The sequence below is a fragment of the Lampris incognitus genome, chromosome 15, assembly GCF_029633865.1.
Source record: "Lampris incognitus isolate fLamInc1 chromosome 15, fLamInc1.hap2, whole genome shotgun sequence".
Lineage (NCBI taxonomy): Eukaryota > Metazoa > Chordata > Actinopteri > Lampriformes > Lampridae > Lampris > Lampris incognitus.
Window position 1 is genome coordinate 44,510,793 of NC_079225.1, and position 14,136 is coordinate 44,524,928.

Consider the following 14,136-nt stretch of genomic DNA (forward strand, 5'->3'; position numbering starts at 1 on the left):
TCTGTCATTCTCTATATCTGTCTCTCACTCTGTCTCTCTGTCAGTCTGTCTGTCATTCTCTATTTCTGTCTCTCTCTCTGTCTCTCTGTCAGTCTGTCTGTCATTCTCTATATCTGTCTCTCACTCTGTCTCTCTGTCAGTCTGTCTGTCATTCTCTATATCTGTCTCTCACTCTGTCTCTCTGTCAGTCTGTCTGTCATTCTCTATATCTGTCTCTCACTCTGTCTCTCTGTCAGTCTGTCTGTCATTCTCTATATCTGTCTCTCACTCTGTCTCTCTGTCAGTCTGTCTGTCATTCTCTATATCTGTCTCTCACTCTGTCTCTCTGTCAGTCTGTCTGTCATTCTCTATATCTGTCTCTCTCTCTGTCTCTCTGTCAGTCTGTCTGTCATTCTCTATATCTGTCTCTCTCTCTGTCTCTCTGTCAGTCTGTCTGTCATTCTCTATATCTGTCTCTCTCTCTGTCTCTCTGTCAGTCTGTCTGTCATTCTCTATATCTGTCTCTCTCTCTGTCTCTCTGTCAGTCTGTCTGTCATTCTCTATATCTGTCTCTCACTCTGTCTCTCTCTCAGTCCGTCTCTCTCTCTCTCTCACTCCGTCTCTCTCTCTCTCTCTCTCTCTCTCTCTCTCTCTCTCTCTCTCTCTCTCTCTCTCTCTCTCTCTCTCTCTCTCTCTCTCTCTCTCAGTCCGTCTCTCTGTCTCTCTCACCCCGTCTCTCTCTCTCTCTCAGTCCGTCTCTCTGTCTCTGCACTGCATGCTGGGAGGTTGGTGTGTGAGCGTGGGTGGGTGAGGGTGCTGAATGGAGTGTTTTTGTTGGGATAATTCACCGTATTTCTGCTGCTTTGCTTTGTCTTCTCTACATGGTAAGGGTAAGAGGAGTTCGTTTTATTTTATTTTTTGGAATCCCCCCCCCTTTTCTCCCCAGTTGTAACCGGCCAATTACCCCACTCTTCCAAGCCGTCCCGGTCTCTGCTCCACCCCCTCTGCTGATCCGGGGAGGGCTGCAGACTACCACATGCCTCCACCCATACAGCCGCTTCTTTTCACCTGGTGCTTCGTTTCACCTGGCGGTGAGGAGTTTCACCAGGGAGACGTAGCGCGTGGGAGGATCACGCCATTCCCCCCCAGTCCCCACCCCGAACAGGCGACCCGACCGACTAGAGGAGGCACGAGTGCAGTGACCAGGACACATACCCACATCCAACTTCCCCCCCCACAGAAACGGCCAGTTGTGTCCGTTTATCTCTAGAAACAGATTCTGTATATAGAATCTGTAGGCAAGGGACGGGATTTTGGTATCTGAAGCATTCTGGTACCTGTTATAGTCCTAGTAGTACTGACCAGTCCCGTTTGAGTAGGTGATTTCCACAGGAACATGCTTTAGTTCTATGCAAGTAAACAGTCCATGTGGGGAGCGAAAGAGGCGGAACACGTTGGCCAAAGTGTCGTTTGGACCTAAGATTCATGCCAAAGTTATCGATGTTTGTGAATTGTGTGGAGAAATGTTCAACTCGTGTCGACTACTTGTGAAACAATCCAGTCGTGGATGTGGTCTCTCAACTCCAACTCGCTGCACCAGAAGTTGGTCCACCCTAAGAATCAGGCCCCCCGGCACAAACAGAGTAATATAGTGTCTGTTGTTAAGTGCCAGGAGGACTGCCATGACTTGTACATCAGGGAAACCAAACAGATGCTGGCCAAGAGGATGACACAACACAGGAGAGCTAACACCTCAGACCAGGACTCCACAGTCTACACCATCTACAGACCAGGACTCCACAGTCTGCACCATCTACAGGCCAGGACTGCACAGTCCACACCATCTACAGGCCAGGACTCCACAGTCTACACCATCTACAGGCCAGGACTGCACAGTCCACACCATCTACAGACCAGGACTTCACAGTCTACACCATCTACAAACCAGGACTCCACAGTCTACACCATCTACAGGCCAGGACTGCACAGTCCACACCATCTACAGAACAGGACTCCACACTCTACACCATCTACAGACCAGGACTCCACAGTCTATACCATCTACAGACCAGGACTTCACAGTCTACACCATCTACAGACCAGGACTTCACAGTCTACACCATCTACAGGCCAGGACTTCACAGTCTACACCATCTACAGAACAGGACTCCACACTCTACACCATCTACAGGCCAGGACTGCATAGTCCACACCATCTACAGACCAGGACTTCACAGTCTACACCATCTACAAACCAGGACTCCACAGTCTACACCATCTATAGGCCAGGACTGCACAGTCCACACCATCTACAGAACAGGACTCCACACTCTACACCATCTACAGACCAGGACTCCACAGTCTACACCATCTACAGACCAGGACTTCACAGTCTACACCATCTACAGACCAGGACTTCACAGTCTACACCATCTACAGGCCAGGACTTCACAGTCTACACCATCTACAGAACAGGACTCCACACTCTACACCATCTACAGGCCAGGACTCCACAGTCTACACCATCTACAGACCAGGACTTCACAGTCTACACCATCTACAGACCAGGACTCCACAGTCTACACCATCTACAGGCCAGTGGCCACTCTTTCAAGGATGAGGATGTGCACATCCTTGATAGGGAGGAATGCTGCTTTGAACAGGGAGTCAAAGAGGCCATCTATGTTAAGAGGGAACAACCATCCCTGAACCGAGGCGGGGGGGGGGGGTCGGGGTCAGAGTACATCTGTCACCATTTTACAATGCTGTGATTGCAACTATTCCCCAACCCTCTGTGAGTAGTACACATGGCCATTGAAACTCTAGCTAATGGTCACACCCATATGTGCATATGAAACTGATCTTTGGTTTGGGTCGTTATACTCTGTATTGTTTATAAGGGTGGGACACCTGCAGTTCAGAACTGAATGAGCCTGGTCTAACAGTTGGGACATTCCCATTCATCTGGATGTATTCCTGGACCCTGGGTAGGATGGTTTCTAAGACTGCTGTGGCCATAGCCTGGACTATGTCTATGGACAAGCTCGCCAAGTGGGTCATCATTTCAGGGTCCATGGTATCTTCAAGCATCATCCTCCATTGTCTAGAGAACAAAAAGACATTTACATTAATATTCATCCGTGTGTTGTGACTTTGGGCAGCATGGTGGCACAGTGGTTGGTGCGGTCTCCTGGGTTCGAGCCCTGGTGGTCCGGCCTTGGGGGTCATCCAGGGTCGTCCTCTGTGTGGAGTTTGCATGTTCTCCCCGTGGCTGCGTGGGTTTCCTCCGGGTGCTCCGGTTTCCTCCCATAGTCCAAAGACATGTAGGTCAGGTGAATCGGCCGTACTATGTTGTCCCTCAGTGTGAATGGGCTAGGATGGGATACCTGCAGTCAGTTGAGACTGAAGAGGTCACTTACGCCCCTTTTCCACTACATGGTACCGGCTCAACTTGACTCAACTTTTTCGCTTCCCATGACTGGAAAGTGCCGGCATTTTGGTAACTGTTACCACTTTTCTGGTACCACCTTTGTCGGGGTGCCAAAAAAAACTGGAGCGGGTACCAAAATCAATGCAGACCAGCTACATGGAGGGTGTACTGTTACGGTAATGGAAAACGACACTCTGCGAGTCGAGTCGAGTCAAGATGAGCCGGTACCACGTAGTGGAAAAGGGGCATTAGACGAGTGATGAAACGTTTCTCTCGTTGTGTCCAGATGAACTGATTCGACCTTCTGTGGTGTCCTCCCCGGGATTACTGAGCATGATTCGACCTTCTGTGGTGTCCTCCCCGGGATTACTGAGCGTGATTCGACCTTCTGTGATGTCGTCCCCGGGATTACCGAGCATGATTCGACCTTCTGTGGTGTCCTCCCCGGGATTACTGAGCGTGATTCGACCTTCTGTGGTGTCCTCCCCGGGATTACTGAGCGTGATTCGACCTTCTGTGGTGTCCTCCCCGGGATTACCGAGCGTGATTCGACCTTCTGTGGTGTCCTCCCCGGGATTACCGAGCGTGATTCGACCTTCTGTGGTGTCCTCCCCGGGATTACCGAGCGTGATTCGACCTTCTGCGGTGTCCTCCCCGGGATTACCGAGCGTGATTCGACCTTCTGCGGTGTCCTCCCCGGGATTACCGAGCGTGATTCGACCTTCTGTGGTGTCCTCCCCGGGATTACCGAGCGTGATTCGACCTTCTGTGGTGTCCTCCCCGGGATTACCGAGCGTGCATGAAGGACATATCGGCCTTAATATTTCAAACTTAAAACATCAATTTAGGTTTTATCTTAATCTCTCTGTCTCTCTCCCCAGTTCTCCTGTATGTGCGTGGAGATGGGGAGGAGGTGTTTGATGCTTTGATGCTGAGGACACCGACGCTGTCCGGCCTCCTGGAAGCGGTGAGTGTCAAACGACCCGCCGACATCGCAGGAAACCACACCTCTCCTTTGTAGATTCCCTCCTTCGACAACTATTTCCCCTCTTCAACCTCCCAAACACAGTCGCACAAAAACTCTGAAGATCCTCTGAGCAGCACCCGCTCACCTGCCACAGTGATCAATTATTCTGATGCACCCTTTTGTCAAGTCCCGCCCCCTCCCGTACACCTTGGTTACTGTTGCTAGGTTAGACGAACAACACGATCAGAGAGTCCATTTATATTGAAAACCCAGAGTGAAAACATACTGTAGCGAATTCAGGGGAACCCCCCCCAGGGGAACCCCCCCCCGAATCGCCGCAGCCAGGACGCGAAGCCGGATCTCCCGCACCACGGGCAACAACGTTAACCAGTCGACTAAAGGGTCCGACCCGTTAGCCAAGGGCCAGCGAGTCCATTTATCCGCGCACGTTACACTACCCGCCTCCTTCAGGAAGCGTGTCTCCGAGCTTCAGCATGCCGGCTCCCTCACGCTTCTGGGTGCACGCGCTTCCGACTCACGGTCTCCCCGTCCCACTTCTGACACCAGTGTAGCGGATTCAGGGGGGCAGCCGGGAACTGCCGCAGACGGGATGCAAACCCGGGCGACTCCCCCTGAATTCGCTACAGTATGCTGATTTCAACTGACTTTAATTTGTGTTTCATTCATCCATTTCTTTATTTAAAAAAAAAACGGTCCATATAATAGGTGACCGTGTTCCCCCGTTTTCACAACACTGGTGGAAAAACCACAGAAAACCTTTCTGACCGTTTTAACTGTCATGGCTGCAGCCTGGGGTGCTAACGCTCAGGCTAGCTGTCTCTGACCACCACAGACTTCCCTCTTCCATCATCTATCTGTGACCTCTGCTGGAGCCAGGCATTTCAGATATCTTCCAAATGTTGACCAGAGGCCCGTCAGTATGTCCTACAGTGTTATGTACATGATAATATTATGTACATAACATGTACAGTGTTATGTATAGGTTACGTACATGATGGAGCGTTCACCGCCTCATCTGTCCTCGCTAAATGTCTGGACGGACTGAAGGACATTAGCAGCGTCTACGTCGGTCTGATGGATGTTAGCAGTAGCTGCTACGTACGCGAGCCCTCTGGTTGGTGGATCAGCAGACCAATCAGAAGCACTTTTGAAACGAGCAGCTTTTTTATCAGCATTGTTTACACACGCACGACCTCTGACCCTTTGGTAAGGCGCACCAATCCAACCACAGGAGGTTGTGACTTAAGACAACCCCCTATGCCCGCACACACACACACACACACACAGTGGCCTGTGATCTGTCGCTGAAAATGAGTTCTGTTTCCTGTTTGTGTCTAGCAGGAAGTAGTCACTCATTTTAAGTTGTGACCCAAAGAGGGGCCCACCAGACATATTTATTCCAGAACAAAACACTAACCCCCCCCCCCCAGCACACACACATGCACACTCACACAGTAATATGTTTCGTCTTTTGTGTCTTCCACTCTTTGAGTAGAAATTTACAGATAACACCTTTCTGTCCGTCTCGCCGTGTCTGGCGCATCTCATTAGGTCGGTGAAAAATACGAGCTCCCTACAGAACGGATTGTTAAAGTCTACAAGAGATGTAAAAAAGGGTAAGACTGCTTTTATCGGTTTGTTCACTTGCAGATTTCCATCCATCCATCCATCCATTATCCAAACCGCTTATCCTGCTCTCAGGGTCACGGGGATGCTGGAGCCTGTCCCAGCAGTCACCGGGCGGCAGGTGGGGAGACACCCTGGACAGGCCGCCAGGCCACCACACAGGGCCCACACACACACACACATATTCACACCTAGGGACAATGTAGTACGGCCAATTCACCTGACCTACAGGTCTTTGGGAGGAAACCCACGTAGACAACATGCTAACACCACACAGAGGCCGACCCAGGACGACCCCCAAGGTTGGACTACCCCGGGGCTCGAACCCAGGACCTTTTTGCTGTGAGGCGACCGCGCTAACCACTGCGCCACCGTGCCCCCCAGATGTCATCTAAAGAAACTCCAGATCATTCACCACAGTATTAAACCTTGATGAGTAAATTAGAAAGAGGTTGATATTGAGAACAGTCTTGTTTCAAAGCTACTTTCCGGGAAAATCTAGTTGTCAAACAGGGAACTGAAAGGAAACGGGACGTCTGTCTGGTCTGTGGAGGTCAGTCTTCTCTGAATCTCTATTCCTGTGTCTGCAAAGGACTACAGAGCTTTTAGTAAATTATAGGTATTATACACTACCGTTCAAAAGTTTGGGATCACCCAAACAATTTTGTGTTTTCCATGAAAAGTCACACTTATTCACCACCATATGTTGTGAAATGAATAGAAAATAGAGTCAAGACATTGACAAGGTTAGAAATAATGATTGGTATTTGAAATAAGATTTTTTTACATCAAACTTTGCTTTCGTCAAAGAATCCTCCATTTGCAGCAATTACAGCATTGCAGACCTTTGGCATTCTAGCTGTTAATTTGTTGAGGTAATCTGGAGAAATTGCACCCCACGCTTCCAGAAGCAGCTCCCACAAGTTGGATTGGTTGGATGGGCACTTCTTTGAGCAGATTGAGTTTCTGGAGCATCACATTTGTGGGGTCAATTAAACGCTCAAAATGGCCAGAAAAAGAGAACTTTCATCTGAAACTCGACAGTCTATTCTTGTTCTTAGAAATGAAGGCTATTCCATGCGAGAAATTGCTAAGAAATTGAAGATTTCCTACACCGGTGTGTACTACTCCCTTCAGAGGACAGCACAAACAGGCTCTAACCAGAGTAGAAAAAGAAGTGGGAGGCCGCGTTGCACAACTGAGCAAGAAGATAAGTACATTAGAGTCTCTAGTTTGAGAAACAGACGCCTAACAGGTCCCCAACTGGCATCTTCATTAAATAGTACCTGTTAGAGCCTGTTTGTGCTGTCCTCTGAAGGGAGTAGTACACACCGGTGTAGGAAATCTTCAATTTCTTAGCAATTTCTCGCATGGAATAGCCTTCATTTCTAAGAACAAGAATCGACTGTCGAGTTTCAGATGAAAGTTCTCTTTTTCTGGCCATTTTGAGCATTTAATTGACCCCACAAATGTGATGCTCCAGAAACTCAATCTGCTCAAAGAAGTGCCCATCCAACCAATCCAACTTGTGGGAGCTGCTTCTGGAAGCGTGGGGTGCAATTTCTCCAGATTACCTCAACAAATTAACAGCTAGAATGCCAAAGGTCTGCAATGCTGTAATTGCTGCAAATGGAGGCTTCTTTGACGAAAGCAAAGTTTGATGTAAAAAAAATCTTATTTCAAATACAAATCATTATTTCTAACCTTGTCAATGTCTTGACTCTATTTTCTATTCATTTCACAACATATGGTGGTGAATAAGTGTGACTTTTCATGGAAAACACGAAATTGTTTGGGTGATCCCAAACTTTTGAACGGTAGTGTACACGTATGCCCTACATTATATACACATGTATACGTATATAACGTATACATACACCCTGCCCGGTGATGGCCTGGCGGCCTGTCCAGGGTGTTTCCCCGCCTTCCGCCCAATGACTTCTGGGATAGGCTCCAGCATCCTGTGACCCGAACTAGGATACGCGGCTTGGATAACGGATGGATGGATATACATATGCCTCATATGTAGTGTATATATGTAGTTATAATTTGTGTCATCGTGCTACAATTAATGGAGGTAGTAATCTAGTACTAGCAGTCGTGATAATAGTGCTATGGCATGAGAAGTACTAGTTTCAGCAGTACTAGCAGAAGTATTAGCAGTGGTACAGGTAGTGGTTAGTATTTAGTAGAAGCAGCATTATTACGAGTACTCGCACTAGTTGTTGTAGTAGTAGCAGTAATATTATTCAGGTTGCCGCTAAATGCTGTAGTAGTAGCAGTAGTCTTATTATTGGTATTGGTGCTAATTGTTCCAGTTGTAGCAGTAGCACTATGAATGCAGAACAGTAGGGATACACGGTGACATATCATAAACCACTTCCTGCTTCCTATTTCCTGCAGGATACTGGTCAACATGGATGACAACATCATCAGGAACTATTCCAACGAGGACACCTTCCATATCCACATGGAGGAGGCGGAGGGGCAGATCCTGCTAACGCTGACGGAGATCTGACAGCAGGCCACATATTGACCGTTTTCTACAACTGGGACTATGACGTAGACTCCGACCATTTTGCATATCGCCGCTCTCATCCTGAATATTGAACGGCGAGGGAAATGGTACAGAGCAACATTACAAACAAGCGACAGAAAAGAGGCCAAGCTAACAGAGAAGGTCTGGACTACGGAATGGGATTTATTTTATGTTGTATACTCCTACTCTTACTTGAATATAACTTCTAATGAAGAGGCACGCGATGGAGGAGTATTTCATGTGGGCAGATGCAGTCTTGTCAGAACCCCGGAATCAGCATAGCCATAACACACAAGGTACACAAGGGAAGCATGACCGTATCTTAGAGGGGACAAACTTAGACGGCCAATACATAACATATCCCTTCCCCTTTACTTTTGATGTTCCCTTAACAAAAGTAAAACATTTCATTCTGTATATACTTTCTTTAAAGTCCCCGTTTCAAATAAACTCTATTACTATGTCACAGTCTCTGTTGTTTGGTATTCTTCCCTTTATAATTACTTTAACAAATTAACATGTGTTAAATTACCAAAACTTGTTTTGACAATATAGAACTTTTGCCTGAACTAGAGAAAGAGGGTAGACTACCTCATTTCCTGGACTGAACTCTGGGGATTATTATGCCCAAACGCTGTGGGTTAGTCTCTAGACTACAGTGTCAGTCTATCCGGAGGTCATCTGTCTCTTCTGGGGTAAGTACGACCTATGGGTAAGTCAGTCACTGTGTCCCTGGGTGGGGCCTGTATGGGTCCTGGTCTGGGCGAAGTGATGCCTGGTGTAGGCACCTCAGCAGGTGTAGGGGTTTCTGGAACTGTGTCCATTCCAGATGCTGGCATCTGGGGATCTTCTGGTGATGGAGGTGGTTCCTGGTAGGCCTCCAGTTCTGGATCAAAGGATAATGGCCGAGGTGAGTCATCACAGGAACCAGAAGCGTGGAGTAGTTGATCAATGTGTCTTCTCCAAACTAGATGACTACTGGTTTCTACTGTGTAAGACACTGGACCTGTTTTTGCTAAAACTGTCGCTGGTGTCCACTTTTCCCCCTTGGCATAGATCCGGGCGAGAACCCTGTCACCAGCTGTGAAGCTCCACAGCCTTGCTTTCCCTCATCTCTCTAACTGAGCTCTCTGTGGACGGTGCACAACCTCTCTTGTCTGTTGTGGTCTCAGGAGGTCCAGACGAGTGCGGAGTAGTCTTTTGAGCAGAGCCGTGGCAGAAGACACCTTTGTGGTAGCATGAGGTGTGTTTCGGTAAGACAACAGGAAGGGACTGAGGCACCAGTTGAGGGACTACGTACATTGAGAGGACTTGAGAGCTTTCTTCATGGTCTGTACGAATCTTTCAGTGAGCCCATTTGTAGCTGGGTGATACGGCGCAGACTTGATGTGTTGAATTCCGTTCTCTTCCATGAATGTCTTGAACTCTTCAGACACTAGTTGTGGGCCGTTATCACTAACAAGCTGCTGTGGTAAACCAAAACGGCTGAAGATAGACCTTAGCTCTTCAATGGTTCTCTCTGAGGAGGTGCTCTTCATCACGACAACCTCAGGCCATTTGCTATGAGCGTCGACCACCACTAAAAACATGTAGTTCTCCAGCGGTCCAGCAAAGTCTATATGGACGCTTTGCCATGGTTCTTCAGGCCAGTCCCATGGGTGTAATGGAGCCAGCTGTGGGAGGTTTCTCAATTTCTGGCAGGCAGAACATGACTTTGCGTTCTCCTGCATGGCTGCGTCCAGGCCTGGCCACCAGAACTAGCTCTGTGTGCGATCTCTTTTATTCGCACCACTCCACAGTGTCCAGAGTGGAGCTCATGAAACACTTTCTCTCTTTGGCGGTGGAATGATGACACGATAGCCTCACAATAAGCATCCAGACTGGACTGAAAGCTCGTTTCTTCTCACCAGGTAAGGCTTCAAACTCTGTCATCTCTCTTCTCCTTCCACAGGTAATGATGTCCATAACCTCAGACAGGACTGGATCAGTGCGTATATGTTTCTTCACATGAGTCGAGGTCACTGGGGCAGAAGGCACTTCCTTGAAGTAGAAGATCTCGGCTTGTGTTGGCTCAGCGTGTGTGACAGGCAAAGGGAGCCTGGAGAGCCCATCTGCATTCCCGTTCCAGTCTGCTTTCCTGTACTTTGTCATACTGGTGAGCGGACAATAACAGAGCCCATCTCTGCATGTGACTGGCTGCCAGTGACGGTATGCCAGTGTGGGGACCAAAGATAGAGGTGAGTGGTCGATGGTCAGTCAGTAGCATACATTTCCTGCCAAAAAGATACTGATGGAATTTCCGTACTCCAAATATTATAGGCATTGCTTCATGCTCAATCTGTGCGTACCTGCCTTCTGCCTGGCCCAGGGTCCTCGATGCGAAGGCAATTGGTCTCCCTTCCCCTGATGGTAAGATGTGGGACACTACTGCACCCACACCATATGGCGAGGCGTCACATGCCAACTGAAGTGGTAGTTTGGGGTCAAAATGAGTGAGGGCCTCTGATTCAGAGGGCCAACTTGACTTCTCTGAGGGCTGCCTCACATTTGTCTGTCCACTTCCATATCTTGCTCTTGTTTAAAAGCTCATGCGGTGGCTTCAGCTTATTGGCTAGGTTAGGCACGAACTTTGCATAGTATGTCAGCAGGCCAAGGAATGATCTCAGTTGACTCACATTCTTCGGGGACGGCACATCCACAATAGCCATCACCTTTGACGGTGCCTTGTGGAGTCCATCACTGTCAATTACGTGGCTCAGGTACTCAACAGAAGAACCGAAAAACACATTTATTCTTCCTTACTCTCAGACCATAATCCCCCAGTCTTTGTAGTCTTGCATCCAGGTTCCTTAAGTGGGACTGCTCATCTGGACCTGTGATAAGGAGGTCATCCAGATAACACTGGACCCCTGGTAGCCCACTCAAAATTTGGTCCATTGCTCTTTGGAACAGTGCAGGAGCAGAAGTAATGCCAAAAGGGAGCCTATGGTACCTGTACAGCCCTTTGTGTGTCACTATGGTCAACAGTTCCTGTGACTCTGGATCCACATGCATCTGCAGATATGCCTGACATACACTCACTGGCCACTTTATTAGGTACACCTTGCTAGTACTGGGTTGGACCCCCTTTTGCCTTCAGAACTGCCTTAATCCTTCGTGGCATAGATTCAACAAGGTACTGGAAACATTCCTCAGAGAGTTTGGTCCATATTGACATGATAGCATAACGCAGTTGCTGCAGATTTGTCGGCTGCACATCCATGATGCGAATCTCCTGGTCCACCACATCCCAAAGGTGCTCTATTGGATTGAGATCTGGTGACTGTGGAGGCCATTTGAGTACAGTGAACTCATTGTCATGTTCAAGAAACCAGTCTGAGATGATTCGAGCTTTATGACATGGCGCGTTATCCTGCTGGAAGTAGCCATCAGAAGATGGGAACACTGTGGTCATAAAGGGATGGACATGGTCAGCAACAATACTCAGGTAGGCTGTGGCGTTGACACGATGCTCAATTGGTACTAAGGGGCCCAAAGTGTAGCAAGAAAATATCCCCCACACCATTACACCACCACCACCAGCCTGAACCGTTGATACAAGGCAGGATGGATCCATGCTTTCATGTTGTTGACGCCAAATTCTGACCCTACCATCCGAATGTCGCAGCAGAAATCGAGACTCATCAGACCAGGCAACGTTTTTCCAATCTTCTATTGTCCAATTTTGGTGAGCCTGTGCGAATTGTAGCCTCAGTTTCCTGTTCTTAGCTGACAGGAGTGGCACCCGGTGTGGTCTTCTGCTGCTGTAGCCCATCTGCCTCAAGGTTCGACGTGTTGTGCGTTCAGAGATGCTTGTCTGCATACCTCGGTTGTAATGAGTGGTTGTTTGAGTTACTGTTGCCTTTCTATCAGCTCGAACCAGTCTGGCCATTCTCCTCTGACCTCTGGCATCAACAAGGCATTTTCGCCCACAGAACTGCCGCTCACTGGATATTTTCTCTTTTTCGGACCATTCTCTGTAAACCCTAGAGATGGTTGTGCGTGAAAATCCCAGTAGATCAGCAGTTTCTGAAATACTCAGACCAGCCCGTCTGGCACCAACAACCATGCCACGTTCAAAGTCACTTAAATCACCTTTCTTCCCCATTCTGATGCTCGGTTTGAACTGCAGCAGATCGTCTTGACCATGTCTACATGCCTAAATGCATTGAGTTGCTGCCATGTGATTGGCTGATTAGAAATTTGCATTAACGAGCAGTTGGACGGGTGTGCCTAATAAAGTGGCCGGTGAGTGTAAGTCTATGTATCTTACTAAACTTCTGTCCTCCAGCCAAACCTGAAAAGAGGTCATAGATGAGAGGTAAAGGATACTGTTCTGCAGTCAAGACAGGGTTCACAGTGACTTTAAAATCACCGCAGATCCTTAGAGACCTGTCCTTTTTCATGACTGGCACAATTGGTCTAGCCCATTCACTTGTTCTCACTGATTCCAATACTCCACTCTTCACTAATCTGTCCAATTCTGCCTCTACCTTGGGTCTGATGGCATACGGGACAGGTCTAGCTTTTGGTGTGCTCCCTGGACTGACTGTCAGCTTAACTGTAATGTCTTTCATGCTGCCGAGTTCTCCATCAAAAACCTGGAGTACTTCTCCAAGATCTCCTGTAGGGGGCCTGTGTCTCCGTCATTAACCAGGAACACATCCTGCCAGTTCAGACTGAGCTTTTCACACACACACACACATTGATACCTAGGAACAATTTAGTATTGCCGATTCACCTGACCTACATGTCTTTGGACTGTATCTCGCTTTGAATATGGGAATGCTTTTCAAAGTATGCTGAGTAAGTCTTCAGAAGACCACCAGAACATTATGTGTGCACATGCCTTTCTGGACGACAACCTGGTCGTGTGACAGGCAGTGGGTGCTGCAGACACCAGAATGACACAGGAAGTGTTTGCTAATGTCTGTCGGGTGCCAGTTTTCTTTCTGACAAACGAGTTCCAAGAACACATTTACCTGGTGACGACTTTTTTTCATCTGTGGTTTTTGTGTGCGAAGACTTTTTGTTTGGACAGAGGAAACAATTTCTGCAAAAATCACTCGATCCCCTTTGGAGTCGGCCACACAGTTGCTCCTTGGCTGCAGAGAATGTCTAGAAGTTGAACACGAGATAGGAAAAAAAGGAGACCACACCACGTTTCTTATGAGGTGCAGATTCTGGGGGGGGGGGGTAAAGGAAAGAAAGAGTCGCACACCTACTTCTGGATGCAGTGGTGTTTTATAGCGCCTTTCGGCCCAAAGCTTTTGTTTAGAGTAGTGAAGATAGAGACAAAGGCTTTGGTCTATAAATACCATCACATTCACAGCTACTGTGCTCTGTGTTGTAGAGAACAGTCATATTTCCCAGCATGCAAAGCACTGAACTCAGACTGGTGTCTTCAGATCCAAAGAAATGTTAAGTGTAAAACGTGAAGGAGTCGCGTCTGGATAAACAGCGCATCCATCCATCCGTTATCCAAACCGCTTATCCTGCTCTCAGGGTCGCGGGGATGCTGGAGCCTATCCCAGC

At 48.1% G+C, this 14,136-nt stretch overlaps 1 protein-coding gene across 1 annotated transcript in view; it reads left to right on the top strand.

The window, feature by feature from the left end:
• The window catches only part of LOC130124885 (grainyhead-like protein 1 homolog), a 31,995-nt gene extending 22,996 nt beyond the window's left edge, over positions 1 to 8,999 (top strand). The window contains exons 11-13 of the mRNA XM_056294234.1: positions 4,291 to 4,376; positions 5,949 to 6,013; positions 8,427 to 8,999. Of these exons, the coding sequence (XP_056150209.1) occupies positions 4,291 to 4,376; positions 5,949 to 6,013; positions 8,427 to 8,541 (266 nt within the window). The 3' untranslated portion in view covers positions 8,542 to 8,999. The remainder of the gene's footprint in view (positions 1 to 4,290; positions 4,377 to 5,948; positions 6,014 to 8,426) is intronic.
• The last annotated feature ends 5,137 nt before the right edge of the window (positions 9,000 to 14,136 follow it).